Source organism: Pezoporus wallicus, unplaced genomic scaffold (genome assembly GCF_028554395.1).
Source record: "Pezoporus wallicus isolate ANWC-B61680 ecotype Strahan unplaced genomic scaffold, APGP_CSIRO_Pwel_v1 contig_3952, whole genome shotgun sequence".
NCBI classification, from domain to species: Eukaryota; Metazoa; Chordata; class Aves; order Psittaciformes; family Psittacidae; genus Pezoporus; species Pezoporus wallicus.
The window spans coordinates 6492996-6510808 of NW_026635034.1; the positions used below are offsets into that span (position 1 = coordinate 6492996).

A 17813-nucleotide genomic window follows, 5' to 3' on the forward strand; every position below is an offset into this window, starting at 1 on the left:
TAGCATGCCTAAAAACTTCTGCATGTTTAAGTATATTGGTTGGCCTAATAAAAGATATTGCCTCTTTGTAATGCCTTGCTTCTCTTGAGATACTTAAGCATTAATCCATACCTATAGGGAAAAGCAGTTCAAATTAAACATGAGCCATTAATGAAAATTGCATTCAGTGACCCAGTAACCTAATTACCATTCACATTGATTGGGAGAATCCCAGGGCTTAAAGTTGGTGTCATACTCGGGGTCCTTTTTCCCTCTTGCAGGACTCGCTGACCCTCCTATCCCCCCTTCCCACCCTGTGCCTCTAAAAGGTCTCAAGACATTATCCAGTCATTGCTACAGCCAAATTGAAACAGGAATCAAAGGAGAATTAATGGTGTGCCTGGGTGTGGTGAAAAGGCAGAGCTGGTGCTGTACAGGTAGTGATGTATTTTGCACATGAAGTGGTTAAGTAAAGTTTCTGCTATCATTCAGGATGCTTCAATGCAGACGTGCTACCTGAGGAGCTGTAGGTAGTCAAGGGCACAGGGACAAGGATTTATACAGGTGAGAAACCAGTAAACCCAGACTTTGCACATCAAAAAGCAACTGCACCAGCCTCTGGGAAGCACTGGACTTTATTTCCATCCATGCATGCACATTCTGTGTGCAGTATTTGCTGGCTGCTTTGTTACAGGGGAGAAAGCTCGGAGCAGAGCCTTCCCTTACCCCAGCATGCAGCACAGCCCCTAGGTCCAGCCTGGCTGTGCTAGAGCAAATTACTGGCCACTTTCTGGAGTAAATAGTCTTGTTTGTTGCTTATCTGCCTGGTACTGAGGGCAAACCACAGGCAAAGCGACCTGTGTGTTGTGGGTCACAGCATGGTGGTGCTCCCCAACAGGAACATCGCATCACCCAGCCTTCTGCAAACTGAGAGGGCGATGAAATATTTATGAGACTACTTTGGGTGGGAGCAGCTGTTTCATCTGACACTGGCACAATTTGTCAGTAGGAGACATAAAATATAATGCCAGATCAGGAGCTTAAAATTTATGCATACAAAATAATGCTTTTTAATGTATAAAATGTTAAGAAGGTCTATTTAAATACATATATTTTCCCAGGTTCCAAGCAGGCTGCAGATGTGAACAGCCTTTAAATAATTTGTGCAATGCACAGTAGCATCCTGGAGTCCCCATTAAATTTCACTGGGCAAGGCTCATAATCAAACAGTGTTTATGGGCTGCAGCAGCCTCAGACTAAAAGGCTTCATAAGTGTTGGTAGCAGCAGATCTTTTCCATATTGCAGCTTAGCCTCACTGTTTCCTGTGACATGGGAAGATACATCATATAATTCATGATGAACTATTGGAGTGGTGTTTAGTTGGCATTTCTCCTACTCTGGTCTTTTTCTTCCTAATTTTGGGGAACTTTGTCTGCCTGAGACCAGTGGTGGAGGAAAGGGAAGATGAAGGCAGTAAAGATGAAAGGAGGAATATGACAAGTTTTTTTCAGTTGGTTTGGGGTATGTATAAGTTCATTGCCCCTTGATACCATATTTACCATGATTTCATTTACTAAACAGAAGATTAATTCAGTTATTAACTAGGAATTTCACATATAAAAAGCACTCTCTATTGTTGCAATTGTTTGATAGCTCAAAGTCAACTTGGATCTTGGAAGTGCCACATGGTTTTGTAGTATCAATTATTTGCCAATTATTTATGTTTGGGACAGAAGGAATCAGTTAGTGGAGAGAAAGCATCTCTCTAGTGTCTGCCAGTGATTAGACATTGTGGCTGTGCAGTCACTGTCAGAGACAGCCTCGAGGTCTGGGTAGCTTCAGAAACGCCTCTTCTGCTCCTGTAGCAATTAGCGTTGGTAATGTTCTTTGGGCTGTCACCACTGTGTTGCTGTGCTCAGAAGAGTAATCAAGTGAAAGGCTTTAATTTCATAACAAGTCAAGTGATCTTCAAAGTAGCTTTCAGAAATGGACTGTAAGTAAGATCTAGCAGGTAATAATTAGCTAAGAATGAAAACAAAGCAAAGGCAGTCTTTCACCACCATTTCTGAACAGCTGTCTTTATGTTGGTAGCAACACTAAAAATGAAAGGTAATATTTTAACTCTTAAAGCCAAAGATCTGACACTAAAATGGTGAAAAATTCAGTTATTTTATATTGTTTCTAAAAGCAAATGTGTTAAATACATGTGTTGGTGAACTAGAGACATGACTGAAATCTATTGTGCAATGAGATCATTATTGGTTTTATGTTGAAGATTAGCTTTGTTCAGTCATATGCAATTTTTTATTATGGAAATGTGGAATAATGCCCTTTTCTCCTCCACTCAAATAATTTCTCACAGCAGTCTCCTGTGTGCTTTATGAAGATAGCTGCAAAAATACAATTTGATAGATCACTTCCAATTCTTTCTGTTTTTTCATATTTTGTATAGTCCATGAAGAGCCCTCATAAATTTTTCATGCTTGCCCATAAAGATTTATTGTAAAAGAGAGACTCAGAACAGCCCTTTACTATTTCCAAGAAATCCAAGTGTAGAACTCATCGTTGACACAATATTTTAGAAATAATCAGTTTGTAATAGCTATTTTGTCACAGCAGGAGATACATTTTGTGTAAAGGTGGAGTTAAATCACTTAAGGCAAGAATGTAATGGAGTTGTTCCTAACGATCTTTATAGTGTTACAAAGGTAATCAAGTCATTTGTGTGTGTAGTGACTGCACATGCCATCAGATACCAACCACTGCTACCCAAGAGCACATATGTTGCATATGAAATTTCGGCTGTTGTATAGAAAACAGTTGGATTCCAGAACTCAATCCAGTTCTTGAGCATCGTCACAGGCCATGCTGTACACCCCAAATTTCATCCATGGGGTCTGAGAATGATGTACGTGGGTTTGTTGGAGGTTTCCATTTGTGTGTGTTACACAAAACACAGGTTCCTCCACATATAAATCCAGATTTCTCTTAGACCAGTTGGAGAAGATTTGTTTCACCAGTGTTTATGGTCCCAATATTTTACTGAGAGAGAGCATGCTAAATACCTGCTGTAAATCTGTAAGTCAGAAGGCAAGGTTAGTAAGTGGGTTATGATTCTTCCCATTCCTTGACTATAAAATGTGAATTTTTCATGCATTTATTTACAATTTTGTCATAAATGTTCTGAATTATCTGAGGATATAATGTCAATCCTTTCATCTGCGAAATGCACAATAAAATACAGATATTTATATTTTTACTTTTAACATGTCTTTCTAGCATTTTGAGTTTCTCAAAACCGAGGCAAACAAGACCAAGGTGTTTTAGCAGAAAGACAGTTATCCATTCTCATGCTGGATGCATCTTAATTAAAAAAATAATGTATTACACCTTTTCTTCCATGTTTGCAATCATCCTTTCAAAACTTTAAACACTGCTTGAAGTGTTTAAAACCCTGCGGTCCTGATGGACTGTGATAATACTTGTATTTCAAAAGTGCCAGGCTGGCTTCAGAGCAGATGTCCTATAGCAACTTGTAGAGATTGGGATCGTTACTTTTCATCTTTATCATTCTTTCCCCTGCCTCCCCCAGCTTGATATAACCGCCTTACAGGATGCATTCGGTCCTTTCCCTGAGGTCTTCTACCTTTATTTCATTTTTGCCATGAATAAGAAAATTATACTGGAAAAGCTGTGTTTTCACATGGCCCCATCATCCATTCAGATCTACCTTCTCATTTTTTGTATCTCTTGATAATCCCTTGCTTGCAGCCTGCAGAGGAGCTCATTTGCATTCCTTAATTTAATTGACTTGCTTTTAGGAATAGAAGACATTGATGATTTTTTTTATCCAAACATATGCCTTTTATACTTCCAAATTTAACAGACTGTCAACACCAAGTGAAACGGAGGAGGGGGAGGAAATAAACAAAACCAAATCAAACCAGGAGGCATTAACAGCTCCTTTTTCTCCATGGGTTTTTACCGTGACTGGCCAGAGCTGCAGAGATGTCCCTCTTTTAGAAGCACCCCCATTCCTTTTGAAAGAACCTCCCTGCCAAAGAATTTAAAAGCTTTTTTCTTGCCAAAAACTTTTAAATTATCGAAATTAGTTGCTCACTTTTGGAGATCCATTACCCACATAAACACAGTAATCTGAATTGTTTAATAGATGATAAATCATTTTGAGAAATATCTTTCATGCTTTTTCCAGTTTGCAGAGAAATTCCAAGAAGTAAAAGAAGCTGCCAAATTAGCAAGAGACAGATCTCAAGAGAAAATTGAGACCTCAAGCAATCATTCCCAGGTTTGTAATTTAGCTTTAATGCCTGTACACATACAGGACAAATAATTTAAAGTTAAATTTTCTAAATGGACTATAACCAGCTTCTGGCAGCAAGCGTGAAGTTTATAAAATGGAGATTGCCAAAGGTAATTGTCAGCTGCTGGACATTAGGATTGTCACAGGAATATTTTTCATCCATCCGTGCTCTTTGCCTTCATTAAAATCTAGTTTCTTTCAGCAATTCTTGTGCTGTTATAACTTATTTAATAACAGAGAAAGCCATACATCTTTTGGTTTGTACTGTTACACATAGTTTGGGTCACTGGAAAGTAAGTGAGTGTAGTGCTTCAGCAGACAGTAAATGAGATTGATCGAGATACTTCTTTTTGTCATCTAATCTACTTTTGTAGGAGTTTGGTTTGCCAATGGTGAGACTGACTTTTGTGGCCATAGTGTTTCATTGCCTAGGTGTGACTAATGGAAAGCTGTGGTGTGGGAACAGAGGCAGTGCTTTAGTGAGTAGTTGGAAGAAGCTTGTGTGGCGTATTTGTACAATGCACTTTTCTAGACAGCACATCTTGATACAGCCAAGTGCCTCTTGTCTAGGGAGATATGGGTTTCTTACAAATTGAAGAAATTGGGTGTTGTCCCAATCTGTCTGTATGTTTAACTTTTATTTCATAAACACTGCATTAGGCAAGAATGAATCCTGTTCAGTGGGTGTTCTTGGCCTGGGCTAATGTTTGGAGGAACGTTAGATGAATTTTGATCAGAAAGGAATTCAGATGCGTTATTCACATACAAGAGTGAACTAACCCTTTTTGTTGGGTCCACAAATATTAATCTGAGAGGCTACTTTGAATACTCATTTTTTTAAAGACTTTGGTTATAGCCTTTATGGTTCACCTTGTCCTTAGTTGGTGATCACCGGGCAGTGAATGAATGGTATCTCTATGGAGAAGCAGTGCCTTCGTTTTTTGTTTTTCGTTTGGACTTTGTGTGCTTCCAGATGCACTGTATTGTTTCATTATCTTAAAAAAAAACACCACAAGCCTTGTCATGAAAACACTTAAAAATATTTCAAACACTTTAAACTGCCATTTTGTATTAGCATTATATTTTTTTCATTCTTTTTTTAAACAGACCAGCTTTGCAGCCAAGATGTAAAGGGTATGTGTTTGTTCTGCCAGGAGAGCATCTGCAGCCTAGGTCCCAGCAGGGTGGTGTGGGCACAAGATTACAAAGAAATTGATGTGGTGGGAGATGCAGGGGATACCCGGTATTCATTTGTGTGTTGTGCTGCAGGAATCTGGACGTGAAACACCATCTTCCACTCGAGCATCTAGTGTGAATGGGACAGACGATGAGAAGGCATCACATGGAGGTCCTGCTGAGGCACATCTCAAGTCTGAGAATGATAAATTAAAAATTGCTCTAGCCCAAAGGTGAAGTTCCCTTAATACCTAAATTGCATTGGAATAGCATGCTGTAATTATCTGATGGCTAATGAGATTAACAGAAATTATTCAAATATAATTGCATTAATTTAAAATGATACAACAGAATGGATGAATGAGCAGATTTCAGCAAGTACCTCCCAGTATGCAGTTGAGAGATATTTACCATTTAGTCTTTTCCTGTTCTACTTCGTGATGAAATAAGATATCTTTTACTCTGCTCATGCCAACTCTCAGAACCACCTTCATTTGTGAAGTTTTTGAGCTACAGAAATAACATTAAAACCATGGGGGAGCAATTGCTGCTGATAACATGTGAAACCAATCTCTCTTCCTCTTTGAGTCGGCTATATTTACTTTGATGAAAATAGATATGGATATGTAAAATTATAAAAGGGAATGAACTCAACTGGAAAAGTTGAAGTAAGAAATATAATTTCAGCAGTCTGCTTAGAAGTCTTAGGGGAATGTTTCTAAAGCTGTGGACAGTGCCCCTTGAAGCCACATTTTTTGCTATTTGCTTTGATAAATTAATTTGAAAATGCTGAGAAGAGTAATTTGCAGCCATAGTGGAAACACAGGCATTGGAATATGCAAAGTTACAACATTAAAATAGAATAGTTCTCTACTGGGATCTTGCCTTATCTGCCTCTTGCATGTGAATATATCTGTCAATGGAAATACAATCTATCAGGATCAGGCTACTCTTAAGCTATTTAAATTAAGGCAGCAGCACCGCAAGCAGTATTACCCATATATTATGCATATATGCTATCTGAAGCACACCATCTCTCTTTATTGACATTTCAATAGAGTAACCTATTTCAAATCATAACGTTTGTGCATTCCTCCTGCTGAAGACACCTCCACAGGCAAGTAGCAACTAGAATGGAGGGAGTTTCAAAGCCTTGCTTCCATTCACTCTCTATTCTTGTGCTCTATACTGCAGCTTGGAGCTTTGGGGAATGAGTAGTTTAATTCTTCAGCATTATCTAACACTTTTGTGTTTAAGGCTGAACATTAAAAAAAAAATCACATCTAGATGGTGTCAACCGCTGACATCTTCTGTTCTGAACTACTATATCAGCTGCAAATGTGTAGTTGCTTTGTTGCATGGGTACCACATCCCCAGGCCTGCAGTGCAGAGGTACTTGGTGAGGCACAGCCACATGTCTCTGGAGGTGGGCAGAACGTGTTTGCAATGGTGGAGATCCCAACTGTCAACCCTACAGCCTGCTTCAACAGCAGGACTTTTGCTCCTAACACACCGGTCACTGTTGCTGGAGTTAATAGATCCCTGTGTTTTGGCAGAGACAGTCAAATTAAGGCTTATGTTCTTCTCAGGCAGGCATTACGTACATAGGAATATTCTTGATCTTATAACAAAAAATTATTGGTCAGCTCACACCAGTGGTGGGTGAGTTCGCAGTCAGGTAAAGAATAATGATGCACAGGTTTATCAGGTGAAGCCATCTGATGGTGCCCTGTTTTTCTCAGTTCAACCAACGTGAAGAAGTGGGAGACGGAGCTGCAGACGCTGCGGGAGAGCAACGCCCGGCTGAGCACAGCGCTGCAGGAGTCCGCAGCCAGCATCGAGCACTGGAAGAAGCAGTTCTCAGCCTGCAAGGAGGAAAATGACCAGCTCAGGGGCAAGGTAACAGAGCATACCCACAGGAGAGCCATCTCTTCCAGTTAGCTGATCCTGCTGCTGCTCTTTCTCTTGAATCCCTGCTGCTTTGTGTGTTAGGAGACAGATTTTGTCTCGGAAAGAGAGGTGGGCAGGGGGGGTTTAAGGCAGCTGTTTCCCTCTGCACACAGTGGGCACGGAAGTTCGAAGGGCTGGGGATCAGTGGGAGGACTGGTGCTGCCACGTTGCATGAAGCTCCCTGACTCTGGAGTTCGAAGACTTAGTGTTAGCAGGGGTTGCTGGCCAGGGTGATAGAACAGTAGGGTTTTAAAAGTGAGAATACTATTGCATATCCCTCTCAAAACTCACTTAAATACTGCCAGATGATGAATGAGCAGAAGGCGTGGTTTATGGCCTGGTTGCCCATAGGAAACTAAGCTGGGAACAATACAGTATTAGAAACAAATCCTGACAGTGGGCAGGGGAATGAGGACATCAGTTATGTCTGTGAGCTGGGTCCTCCAGCACTAATGCTGGGCACATCAAGAGGCATCCTGGGGCAACCTTTTTGCAAGGCAGATACTCTCTACCTATTTGCATGTATTTTGGGTGTGCACAGTGATAATTCAGAGTCCAGTCCAGAGCTGTATTAACTGATGTTACATTACAAAATAGTATTAGTTGTTACATGGTTTGCGTTCCTATATCCAGTCTCTTTTGGTCAGGGGAGAAGTGAGAGACTGGAACAGAATGTTGTAAGAAAAGACGATTTATTGCAGTGTAGTTTTTTCGTTTTCTGTACTGTTGCACAGAAAAGTTGTTCTCATTAACATTAGCTGATGAAACATGCCACGTCTCAGTAGCTGTAGCCTACATACGAAAAGATTATCAAAACCCTGCCTTACTACAGCTGCAAAGTCATCATACCAGTGACTAGCCAGGCTGTGCAGCAACGCTGTCTGTGTAATGTTCTGTCTTTCTCTACATGAGAGGTTTTCTGAGCTTTACTCCCAAGTAGGCTCCTTGCTTGGCGCTCGTGCTGCACCACTGCAGTGCCCTGGGAAGTTCCATCTCCTTTATTAATTGGGTCAGAATTTTTTGCATATTGCTCTACCTTCAAATAAAGGAAGTTATAATCCCAAAGCAACATGAAGCTGAGAATTAAAGTGCGTACTTTAATGAGCTGGCCCATCTCCTGAGAGCAAAGCCCAGAGCTGGTAGCAGAACGTATGGAGAGAGCAAAGCACATCTCTGGGCAAGAGAACAAAGCGGCATACGTTGCTCTGGATTGCTTCTCTCCCCAAAGTTTTGATGATGTGTCTGTCCCTTGAACTCCAGCTAGAATAATAAGCAACCCCTGAGGAGGCAAAGCTGGGAGCACCAGAGAGATTTCTTCTCCTTGCTGTGTTAAGAAAGCCCATCCCTTATAGTCTTGTGTTGGTTTCGCAGAAGTGAAATGCAGATTTTATCCCCAGCTCTGCTTATTTTAGCAGCTCAGTGTTTTGTGCATTCCTGAGTACTTATATGAGATACTGTGCACGAGAGAATAAACACAGTCCCGGGGCTTCCTAGTGGAAGCGTAAATTGGCTCTTTTTAAGGAAAGAAGCGATAGTTTGAGTGCAGTGAGTCAAGTGCTATGATTTAGGAAACAGATCCATGACAAATTAAAATTGCCCATGCTTCCCTCTGTTCACTGGAGCAGTGCCCATTTCCATCAGCTGGGTTCTGCCCCAGATTCTCAGAAATCTGAGAAGTTTCACCTAATGTCTGACATTTCTTAAAGATTGAAGAACTGGAGGAACAGTGCAATGAAATAAATAAAGAGAAGGAAAGAAATGCACAGCTGAGTAGACGTCTCCAGGAACTGGAAACAGAACTTCAGGACAAAGAGCTGGTAAGTGCCCTGAACCCAGATATTACATGCTTTAGAGTTTGATTGGGTCTGTCTGCTTCTGACTTGGAATGTAGATTTATGGGCTGGCTCACCTACAGCCAGAAGCAGCCCAATGTCTCCGGGTGTTGCCTGTTCCTAGTTTTTTCGTGTACAGCTCCTTAGCAACAGTTTGATAGAGTCCCTCAGTCTCAGTTTCATGACGTATTTTGTGCTGTGACAGCACGCTTTAATTTGGCAGGGGTTAACAAACATGATACTTTCATATACAACATTTTACCTCTAACAGAAGAGCTCAAGTGGTGATACTTGTTGCCTAAAGCCAGACAGATGTATGCAGAGAACAGTTTTGCCAGTCCCCATCCCAGAATTCACGTAGACATCAGCACCATCATTAAAAATACATCATTTACAAAATCATATGGCATTTGTGTAACAAGTCCTGTTTATTTTCCAGATGGCTGGTAGTCTTCAGCTTTGCCATTTTACAGTGTCCCTCTGATCTCAGGACTAATGCCAAAAGTGAGAAATTCAGATTCACTTGGAGTACCCTGGTTTGTCCTTTTGACATACAGGGTGTCCATTTTTCTAAGGAGAATGATACTGATGGCTTCAAGCCCCTGAACAGTGGTGAAAATAATGGGATCCTTGTTTTTTTCCTTCATTACAGTGACCAAATGCTCTGTGCTAGATGAAGAGAAAAAGCTTCCCAGCAGGTGCAATAAAGTTTGCCATGTGCCATTGCAGCATCTCTGCTGGTGCTCTTAAAAGCAGTGCTGTTAAGGGGTTTTAAGATAGCACAAGGAAATAGTTTAGGGAGATGGATTTTGATGAAGATTATGAATACAATCTTTTTCAGCCCCATATTTCAAAGGAAAATATTGTGCTTTCTTCCCAACCTTTCTGTGGTAATAGCATGTATAATAACCCTTATATTCTGCTAGTGTTTTCTTCAAGGTTCACATTTTTACAGTACCAAATGAACCAGAAAATTGATTGACTTGTGAACATCGTGTACCTATCTTCCATTTACACTGTCAGTATACCGACTTGTTTTCAGCCTGCATACTCACATTAGCAGGTGCTTCATTAGGTCTACACCACCCATATGTAACCTTTTTCATGGTCTGCAATTCAAACCAGCATGAAGCCTGCTCATGGACATTGCCATGCAAGAGGAGCTGCTGATATCCTCTTCGTGTAGGAAATGCAGAGAGAAAAATGTAAAGACATGGGAATCAGGACAGAGCTACCTAGTGGAGTATTTATATTTATATATGTGTATATATATGTGCGTGTATATATATATGTATATATCATGTGCCATATACTATATATAGTGTGTCTATATATACACACAGTAATACACTATATATAGTAAGTATTACAGTATAGTAGTTATATATGTAGTAAGCATATATAGTAGAATATAATTATGTTTTGAGATGTAAGCTCCGTGGCATTATTTGTGAATATACATATGTATGTGCACTGTAGTGGGCACAACTGAAACACAGGAAATTCCAGCTGAATATGAGGAAGAACTTTTTAACTTTGAAGGTGGCAGAGCACTGGAACAGGCTGCCCACAGAGGTTGTGGAGTCTCCTTCCCTGGAGATATTAACAACCTGCCTGGACATGATCCTGTGCAGCCTGCTCCAGATGACCCTGCATTAGCATAGAGGTTGGACTAGACGATCTCCAGAGGTCCCTTCCAACCCCAACCATTCTGTGATTAAATGATGTGTTTTGGAATGCAGACATTCTATTTTGATTATTTTACATCCACATACTTTGCAGAATACAATAGAATATGCAAAACCATTTCATAGTCCCAAATTTCCATTATGTTTTAAATTGAAGCTTGCACTAATGTATTTTTTTTTTCTTTATGCTTTCAAAGGAACTGGAAGAGCTTCGAAAGCAGGGTGAAATTATACCACAGCTAATGTCAGAATGTGAATCTGTATCTCAACAATTACAGGTACAGTTAAGCAATTAAATTAATTTTCAAATAGTTGATACATTTATTTTTTCATAAATATATGCTTTTATCTGTTCAGACCTCAGTGTTTGGAGGCAAAAGAGCTCTAGTTTGTAAAATGTTAATTACATGCAACATATACCATGCCCTTCTCAGCACAGGAGTAAGTAAATAGCTCCATTTCTTTGCCTTGCTGTCTGCAGAAATTGGTTTGCCTGGGATTGTGCTGCCTGTATCTCCTGCGGATTCCAGGCTATCCTGTATCCCATATTTCTGCTGGCCTGGGCTTGTGGAACCGTACCACAGCCATGTGTGTGTGTCGAGCAACACACCAAGACCTGCGGCTAATTGCCGCAGTGGCACCAGGGAAGGCTTTTTGGAAAGAAATGGATGAGCATGGTTGCACATAACCAGGGAAAAGAGTTCACCTGAGGATGCATTTACATGCTGTGTCATTCCTTGCCAGCATCAACTAGCTCACTGTGGCTTTGTTTTGCACAAGTAGCTGGTCTGCCGGGGGGTGCTCAGACAGACTGGAGCTCACTGGGCTGCTGGAGCCCTATCCAGGCAGTGGCTGGGCTTTGGGCGTCACTTGTTAAAGTCAGGGCTTGTGCAAATGCAATAAATCAATACATGAAAGGAGAGCAGATGTAAGCAGTATCTCATCAACGAAGTAAAATCCAATCAAATAAGCCATAATTCTGATAATCTAAAATCATTTAGAAGGCTGCTGAGGAGTGCAGATACTGATATTGTAAAAACACGAATTTCGTTTGGTTCAGGGTGGTAAAGTATGTCATCTGTGGCTTTTGATGAGAATATGTGCTTACATGTATGCAATAGAGAACAATAGGCAGAAGAGCTAATGAGAGGGGAAAATAATTGAATGAACTGCAGCAAGGGAGGTGTTACATGGGGGCCCTGTTCCTTGCACTAGTGCTCACAGGGAGTTGAGCTTTAAAAAACACCAATAAATCCAAAGGTGCTGAATAAAGCAATATTATTCCTCAGACAGTATTTTCTAAGCTTGTTTTCCAGTGTTAAACCACCATAGATAATACTGTATATAATTGGTGGCACAGTGTCTAATCCTGCAACTGTAGCAATGACAGAAATATATGCACAGTGCACGACTTAAATCCAGCTGAATTTTAAGATATCCACCAAGTGACAAAATCTGATGCAAAGCATCTTTTCCAGTTAATATGTGTCCTTTCCTGCGTGGGCTTTCTTTCCTTTTCATCTGACTAGCACACCACTTGCTCTTGTTAATCAGTTTGCAGAAGTCAGAGCAAAACTTTTACAGCCCAGCTGTCATTTATTGCTTTACCCTACTAAATGCTGTTCATCCTTCTTCTCTATGATTCATCTTATTGTCTCTTTTGTCTTTAAGGCTGCTGAGAAAAAGAACAAAGATCTTGAAGAGAAAGTCAGAACGCTAAGGACAGAAGTGGAAGAGAGCAAACATAGGCAGACCAACCTTAAAACTGAATTAAAGAATTTTTTAGATGTACTAGATGGGAAGATAGATGAATTACAAGATTTCCGACAAGGACTGTCTAAACTTGGGGTTGACAATTAGATGGCAATAGAATTTTTTTTGTAATCTAGGGTCTGGATGTTTGATGTTTTGTTGATCCCAAATGTGTGTTTTACAAAATATAACTAGAATGTTCCACTTGTTTGCATTGGTTTTGTACATAGAGGCTGCGAATTTGCTGTGGGGGGTTTGGGATTATTTCTTTCATCTGTTTGTTTATTTTTCAAACCAATCGTGCTGCTCACTGAATTTTGTTGAGATTAGAAACTTCATATATTGCTGCTCTGGTTTCGTGGGGTTGGGAACAGGTAGAGGGTTCCGTCTCAGGAATCTGGAACTAGATCTACCTTAAAATGAATATGCAGTTAGTTGTTGCAGGGAAATTTATATCTTTCTTAAGGGCTGTTGCAACCATAGAAACAGAAAACTAGTCTTTTTCTTGTCCGGACTATCGGCAATCCTACAACATCAACTTTTATTCCTTGGTGGAGCAGACAGAAGATTAGAGATTAGCTGGAACTCCTGCAGTGTGTAAAATGTGCCTGTGATGAGCTTCAGTCAAGTGAATCACTTCACACAGATATCGGTATCTTTAGGGACCATGTCAATCAGGCCTGATTCACCAAAAAATAAATCCAGTGGATATCAGATGAACTCCGATACAGGTTGCATGTGCTTGCCTGGACCCATACAGCACAAAGTCAGTGACATAGAAATGTATTTCAGCTCTTCAAGTCAAGCATCTTACTCCGTAGGTGAGGACAGCTTCTCTTGCTTGGCAAGGCCATCTCTCCTTGGCCTTCAGTTTTGAACCCACATAGTTCCATCATTATGTGCATCTCTGAAAAATGCCCACCTGAGTCTTGGGACCAGATATGTATTTTAGAAAGTGACATGTTGCTGGCTTCCACACAGGGTGCATGCACCTCTGTGCAACTTGATCACTGTTGATTAACTTCTGCAGTAGTGAAGGGGACATTGATCTGAAAAGCAATACAAGGTTTCTTGAAGATGATGCTCAGAAGCACGTTTCTGCCCAGGAGTCTGGCAGGGTCATGACCACGTGAAATCAAAATCCTTTCCAATGATTTCTGCATTCTCACCTTGCGTGTCTTTGACAGTAGGGTGGGAACTGGTCACAAAGGTAGACTGTCCAAAAAAACCCCAACCCAAACAGCAGAAATGCTGTCGTATGCTCAAACCGGTTATTCAGCAGCTCTAAGCATGTGTTGAGAAATGCAAGGTCATACACTGGGCTCCAGTGAGAAGGAAGTCCACTTTGTCACAGACAGGGATGTAAAAATGGCCAGAGAGGAGAATTCAGACCAAGTTTTGTTCTTGCCCCTATGACTGCTTTCAGCTTCTTTCTCTTCTTTCTCCATAACATGGTTTGAGAATCTTTTTACATGGGATCTGAATTAATTCAGGAGAGAACTTTTGTTTATGTGACATTATTATTTGCTTAATTCAGGTGAAAGCTGAGTTAAGCACAGTGTTAGTGCATTCCAGCAGTGATAGCTAAAAAATGGTCATGCTTTACTTAGGGGCTTTTTTGTTTTCTCAGCAGATCACAATTATAAAAGTGACCTTTAAAAGAAAGGTGAGTTATTATGAAACATGCATTGAATATCTTTTACACATGGATATATAATCCCCGTGCTGGAGATAGGTTCTGTCTGCAACTGTCCCTTGAATTTTTATCTGTTACCGTTGCATTACCTTCGATCCCTGGTTTTTAGACTGGACTACTTTGTGCATTTTTGCTTTTACTCCTTTTAAACAATGATGTGAAGCCAGGACCTTGCAGAGGCATTGTGACCTCTTTAAAAAAAAGTGTTGTAGGCTCTTGATATTTAAAAATAAAAATACAAATAAAAACACAAATAAAAACCAGGTCCATAGCATGGAGGCGTGTGAAAATTAGACTTTGCCAGTAGGGAAGAGTCAGCAGTTGCATAGTGTGGGGTTACATCAGACTGCTCAAAACTGAAAATGACATCAGAAACTCTGTGTGGTTGTGCACAAGTAGTCTGCATTTTTAGGCTTTTTATTTTATAGCAAGTCAGATAAACACCATAATTTCACAGGAAGTTAATGGTCCTGCTTCTCCTCTCCTTCCATGCTGCTTTAGAGTTCCTGAACTGCAGCTGATCCCTGCATCACTTGGGAATCACAGGATAACACAACTAAGAGCTGCAGTACAGCCAGTCAGGGGCCTCCTCGTCAACAGTGGTTTATTGCTTTTGCACTGAGGACCCTGCTCCATCTTCTGGCTCCTTTTTCTTGTTGAGCAGTCTTCGTGCTTCCTTCCTGGTTTTAACACAAAATATGATTTTTAACAGGAACCTGGGTAGATGGAGTTAATCTAGATTTTTTTTCTACTTTAGCTGGGTCTATCTCAGATCCAGTTCGTTATGAATGTATTAAGCCACTCTTAAAATGCAAGAAAAGTGTTTCTATGGGACTGCATCGATTTAACAGATGGAGCTTAATGCTGGTGCATTAAACCAGTGCATAGCTCTGACATGGGTGGTTATTTCTGGGTGCTTCGTGCCCACCAGAGGAACGGTGGGGGTGTCCTTAGAGAAATCTCTGCCCTGTCTCTTCTAGTTTTGTCCCAAATGTATGCTTTCCTTATCTGCTACTGCTCTGAAACTGAGTTGTTTGTTAAGGAAACTGAGTTGTTTGTTAAGGAAACCGAGTTGTTTGCTAAGGAAACTGAGTTGTTTGTTAAGGAAACCAAGTTGTTTGTTAAGGATAGAGCTATATGCTGTGAGAAACTCCACCATCCAAGGTCTTGCTATAATTACCTTCTTTCTCTCTTTTTCTTCCCAACAGCAGTAAATTGAGAGCTTCTATGTATAATCACTTTAAAACCTCCCCCAAACTCCATCTCTTTTAACCTTTCTGCCTCTTTCACTGTACTTTTCCAAAGTGTGCTAGGAAGAGGCAGTGGGTGCTCTCAGAAGTGTTTGTTTGGATGCCAGCCTGGCCTCATTCCTGCCCCAGATAGGAGCCCCATGTGCCTGCTGGGTGGGGACCATTGGTCTCGCTGCTTATTCCTTGATGCTCTGTGGTGGCTCAGCAATAACCCCTGCGTGTCATACTGTGACCTCCACTCCTCAGGGACTCATCCCAATGTTGAAATGCCTCCTCCTTCCCAGTGGGAACACCAAGGCAGCCAGCCTTCCCCCACCAAAATGCCTGCACCATCCTACGGATGCATTTATTCCTCTTTTTGTGCTCCCTGGGGATTCAGCCCATCCCCGTGGGCACCCCAAACCAGGAGCTGCACTCAGCTGGCAGCCACCTGCTTAGGGATGGCCCCAAACGCTGCTGGGGCCAAGAAATGCTCATCCCTGTCCAAAAGAGGGCCTACAGAGCATGTTTTTATTTGTTATTAAAATACAGTGCTGGGCAAACCCTGGTTTCCCCATGCCATCAGCAATGAAGTAGGTCATCGCTCCATTTCCATTGAGCCTGAGTGGAGGTGTCTTTATACAAGGTGTATCTCAGCTTGGGCAATCAGTCATGGGTTGTCTTTCTGGACACAGTTTTTTCCCTCTGCGTGGTTGATGGCAGGGTCTATCCTACCTCAGTTACATGGTCTTTTGTTAATAAGGGTCTTGTGCTTGGCACTTCCCATGCTGATACCTGTCAGCTGCAGCACCGCAGATCCCACCTCACTGCCCATCCTGCCTGCCCGGCCCCAGTGCCAGCAACAAGCTGGTGGCTCTAGCAAGAGAAATCTGTGCTGGCCTCTTCTGACACTGAGTTAGAGAGTGTCTTAGTGCCTTCCAGGCTTACCAATGCGATGTTCCTTTGAGCTGGTGTTAGAGCTGCTGAATAATGGTGGGGTGGTGGTTTTTTGGTGGCCAAAAAGAGAAACAAACAGGTCTACTTTGTATTAGCACAAAGCCTAAAAATATTCAGTGACATAAAAATACAGGGACGTAATTGTTTCTAAGGGAAAGAATGTTCTGTTAGATCTGTTATTTCACATTTTGGAAAATGACCTTAGTCTCATCTTTGAATAAATTATTTCCAAATTAAAAACTGAGACATTTTTTCACACCCCAGAATAAAGGAGGTTAACCTTCTGCTCTTTCTCTGCTTGGCTGGATCTTTATTTGCTGATTTTGACTCAACTTCACAAATAGTTTTTTATTTGGTTTAAAAGTGCATTTTCAGCAAAATTAGTACTTTTCAGTGTTCTGTCTACATCTAATTGGTGTCTCCTTTACTGTGTGAGCTCACTGGAAGGAAACTGTCCCTTCTGTAAGAATTCCAGTGCCACCTCTCACTTTCTATATTCTGGCATTCGAAAGATGCCTTTTTAAAGATAGATTTACACTGGGTGCATCTGTGCCCAGAAACAAATGTTATTTAGACAATGCTTGTTTTCTAGACAACACCTGATTTTATTTTAATGTGAGTGATTTAGGGTGAATGCTTTTTAAAGCTGTTCAATGAATTAAGAAGGGCAGGAGTGGCTTTTGCTGTTCCCCCTTGCTCTCCCTGCCACTGCCATTGCTTTGGAGGAGCATCAGCAAAAGCATTTGCGGTGTTAAAGCAGGTGCTTACTCTATGCTCATCCTATGGCTTGTTGGGCTCAGGGACCCCATGTCTCCCTCTCAACAGTTGTCTGTAGGTTTCTGCACTCTATGCTGTGTAACTTTTATTTTTCAAGTGTTCATTTTCTCCCTTATTAGTTTCTTGCCACCTTTGGCTGCTTCATGAATGACAGGAGAAATGACTGGTGGGAGTTTCTCAGCTACAAGACTGCTCTTCGTTACGCTCTTCCGAATGTTTATCTCTGCAAAACCCTTCAAAGCATCAGTGGCTTGTAAGGAATATAGTGCTGTCTTCCTGAGCCTACGGATTAACAGAGATAAAACTGCTATCAGGGTGAAATGCCTGGCTCAGCTCAGCGTGTGAGTGGTGCTGAATCTGAAGGGAAGAGGTATAAGGGAGGGATCAGCAGCAGCATCAGCAAATTTTGACAGTTGTTTCAGCAGAAGCTTCAGTGAAAGATGTGCTCTGCCTAC

The 17813-nt window shown here is 41.1% G+C and overlaps 1 protein-coding gene across 1 annotated transcript in view; it reads left to right on the top strand.

Moving 5' to 3' along the window:
• The window catches only part of HOMER2 (homer scaffold protein 2), a 60213-nt gene extending 43343 nt beyond the window's left edge, over positions 1 to 16870 (top strand). The window contains exons 4-10 of the mRNA XM_057432925.1: positions 4194 to 4286; positions 5571 to 5710; positions 7220 to 7376; positions 9134 to 9244; positions 11145 to 11225; positions 12619 to 15445; positions 15522 to 16870. Coding sequence (XP_057288908.1) covers positions 4194 to 4286; positions 5571 to 5710; positions 7220 to 7376; positions 9134 to 9244; positions 11145 to 11225; positions 12619 to 12807 — 771 coding nt within the window. The 3' untranslated portion in view covers positions 12808 to 15445; positions 15522 to 16870. The remainder of the gene's footprint in view (positions 1 to 4193; positions 4287 to 5570; positions 5711 to 7219; positions 7377 to 9133; positions 9245 to 11144; positions 11226 to 12618; positions 15446 to 15521) is intronic.
• Positions 16871 to 17813: the final 943 nt, after the last annotated feature.